The sequence below is a fragment of the Pteropus vampyrus genome, unplaced genomic scaffold, assembly GCF_000151845.1.
Source record: "Pteropus vampyrus isolate Shadow unplaced genomic scaffold, Pvam_2.0 Scaffold2957, whole genome shotgun sequence".
In the NCBI taxonomy this organism is placed as follows: Eukaryota; Metazoa; Chordata; class Mammalia; order Chiroptera; family Pteropodidae; genus Pteropus; species Pteropus vampyrus.
In genome coordinates this window covers 2,753-5,153 of record NW_011891738.1, presented here as the reverse complement: position 1 = coordinate 5,153, position 2,401 = coordinate 2,753, and the positions used below count along the sequence as shown (strand labels likewise).

General features: G+C 56.8%; 1 protein-coding gene across 1 annotated transcript in view; it reads left to right on the top strand.

Annotated features, from left to right (window-relative positions):
• The window catches only part of LOC105310402 (metastasis suppressor protein 1-like), a 5,824-nt gene extending 3,634 nt beyond the window's left edge, over nt 1-2,190 (top strand). The window contains exons 2-3 of the mRNA XM_011386588.2: nt 1,224-1,397; nt 1,759-2,190. Coding sequence (XP_011384890.2) covers nt 1,224-1,397; nt 1,759-2,028 — 444 coding nt within the window. The 3' untranslated portion in view covers nt 2,029-2,190. The remainder of the gene's footprint in view (nt 1-1,223; nt 1,398-1,758) is intronic.
• Nucleotides 2,191-2,401: the final 211 nt, after the last annotated feature.

Genomic DNA, 2,401 nt, shown 5'->3' with positions numbered 1-2,401 from the left:
TGCTCACCCCTTCTGTCCCACGATCTTCACCCTGGTCCCCCCTCACCCCCTTCCCTTCACACTCTTCCTTCTTCCCCATAACACCTCTCCCTAAGTAAATTCCCACTGGGGAGGACCAAAACGCAGTCGGCCGCTCCGAGATAGACATTTCCACCAGGAGCTGAGACTGGAGAGGTGCCCACTAGAGAAGATTTGTTAACCCCATTAGACAGGACAACCAGATGTGGCTTTGCAGGGACATCAGTTCCAAGGTCACAGTCCCAGTTCTGCCCTCCTAGGAGGCTCCTGGGGGGTGTCACTGTTATCAGTTTCGGAGGGACTGCCCTCCTCGGCCATGTTCCCCCCGGCTTTTCCCCTGAGGCCCTTAGCAGACCATGGTGACAGCACTATAACCCCAAATACCTTTTGACTTACCATGTGTTATTTTAAAAGTACACCCAGACTTGATTTTCAGTCTCAGTTGTTTTAGATTCAAACACGTTTGCTTTAATATAAAAACAAAGTTTTGAAATTATTTCCTAGCAAGTCCAGTTGATGCCAGGAGGGTATTCTCCTCTATTTTGAGAGGTAGCCCCAAATTTGAAGAGTAGGCCCCGAGGATGCCAGCATTTTGAACAGGGCTTGACTTCATCCCTCACAAGTGATGTGGACCCCTTGGACTCCTCAGAATCCTCCTGCCGAGCCCGGGGCGTCCCCTTCCTGTGTGAGGACATCAGGGGGTACTTCCTGAAGTGCCCTTTGCATGTCAGTTTCCCCAGGTGGAAGTTCGGCCTCAGGGAGGGTGGCTGCAGTTCCTTTAGTGCCCTCTGGTGGCTATGCCAGTAAAGTGAGGTCCACTGGGCTGCCTGCAGAGAGAGGGTCCCTTCAGCCGTGGGGAGGGCCACGTCCCTGGGGACACGACCCCCACCTGGTGGTACCTTCAGACACCTTAGACAGCTGGTCAGCTATTAACTAAGAGTCTGCCAGGCTCCCTGCCTGGTTGTTGAGGGTTTTTAAGCTTTGGGTGGATGTGTGGAAAAGGGAGGTCCCACGACAAGGGAGTCCCCAAAGGGTTTTTCACTCCCTTTAGGGCCAGGTGAGGGCACAGCAGGGGCCTACTGGCCTGTCCCAGCCTTAGCTTCCCCTGAGGGGACCCCTGCCCTCTGTGGGCAGCTGTCTGGGGGTCTGCAACCCTCCACAGGGAGGCGGAGGCCCTGGTGCCTGACCACACTTGTCCTGCTTAGGACTGGGCCAAGCCAGGACCTTATGACCAGCCTCTGGTGAACACCCTCCAGCGCCGCAAGGAGAAGCGGGAGCCAGACCCCAGCGGAGGGGGCCCCACGGCCACAGGTGGCGCGCCTGCTGCTGCCGACGAGGCTCAGAGACCGCGGAGCATGACCGTGTCGGCTGCCACCAGGGTGACGCTCTTGTTCTCTACAGCTGGTTGGGCCCCTGTAGACCTGGCCGGTGGCCATATGCTAGGCAGCCAGTGGGGGCTGAGTCAGCCTTGCAGCTGGAGAGACCGGAGCCCCTTTCCCCCACTCCCTGATTTACGAGCAAAAGCCATACATAGTAATCAGACTCATAGAACTCTGGAGCCTGGGTAGGACCCAAGCTGATAGCCCCTGGGCCCACAGACAGGTGCGGGTCACGGGACAGGAACAGGAGTAAGGTTGAGGCCCCCGCTGGAGGAGGTGTGTGGAAAGGCTCTGGGGATATTGGACAGGAGGTTCATGGCCCTGGTGGCTTGTCTGTGTCTCTTTTTCCTCCACCCTGCAGCCTGGCGAGGAGATGGAGGCTTGTGAGGAACTGGCCCTGGCTCTGTCACGGGGCCTCCAGCTTGACACCCAGAGGAGCAGCCGGGACTCGCTGCAGTGCTCCAGCGGCTACAGCACCCAGACGACCACCCCATGCTGCTCCGAGGACACCATTCCCTCCCAAGGTACGAGGCAGCCGGGGTGTCCACTTGGGCTTCCTGAGCAGGTGCCAGGTGAGGAAAAGGGGTGGCCCTCCCTGCTGGCAGGGGCGGAAGAGCAGCCGTCTTTTTAGCCACAGTGGGAGCCCTGGCCAGCAGACTGCTCCAGGACCATCTTCGTCATCTTGGAATGCTTTGGAGAGTTGACCAGCCATTGTCAGGTCGCTTCTGTCTAAGGAAGTGACTGGACTTTCGCAGCTTCTCGTTTTTCGCAGTCAGCGTCCAGGGTACCTCCCAATTTGAATTCAGACAGATGCCGTTAAAGATGACAGTATGCGTGTTTTAGCACCGTGTGCCGAGCGCTTTATTTTGCCATTTAACCTTCGCAGCCGCTTACGTTATAAGTATTTGCATCCCCATTTTACATACGTGGAGGCTGAGGCTCGGTGACTCGCCCACATTTACACAGCTAAGAAGAAGGAGAGCTGAAATTTAAAACTGAGGTCT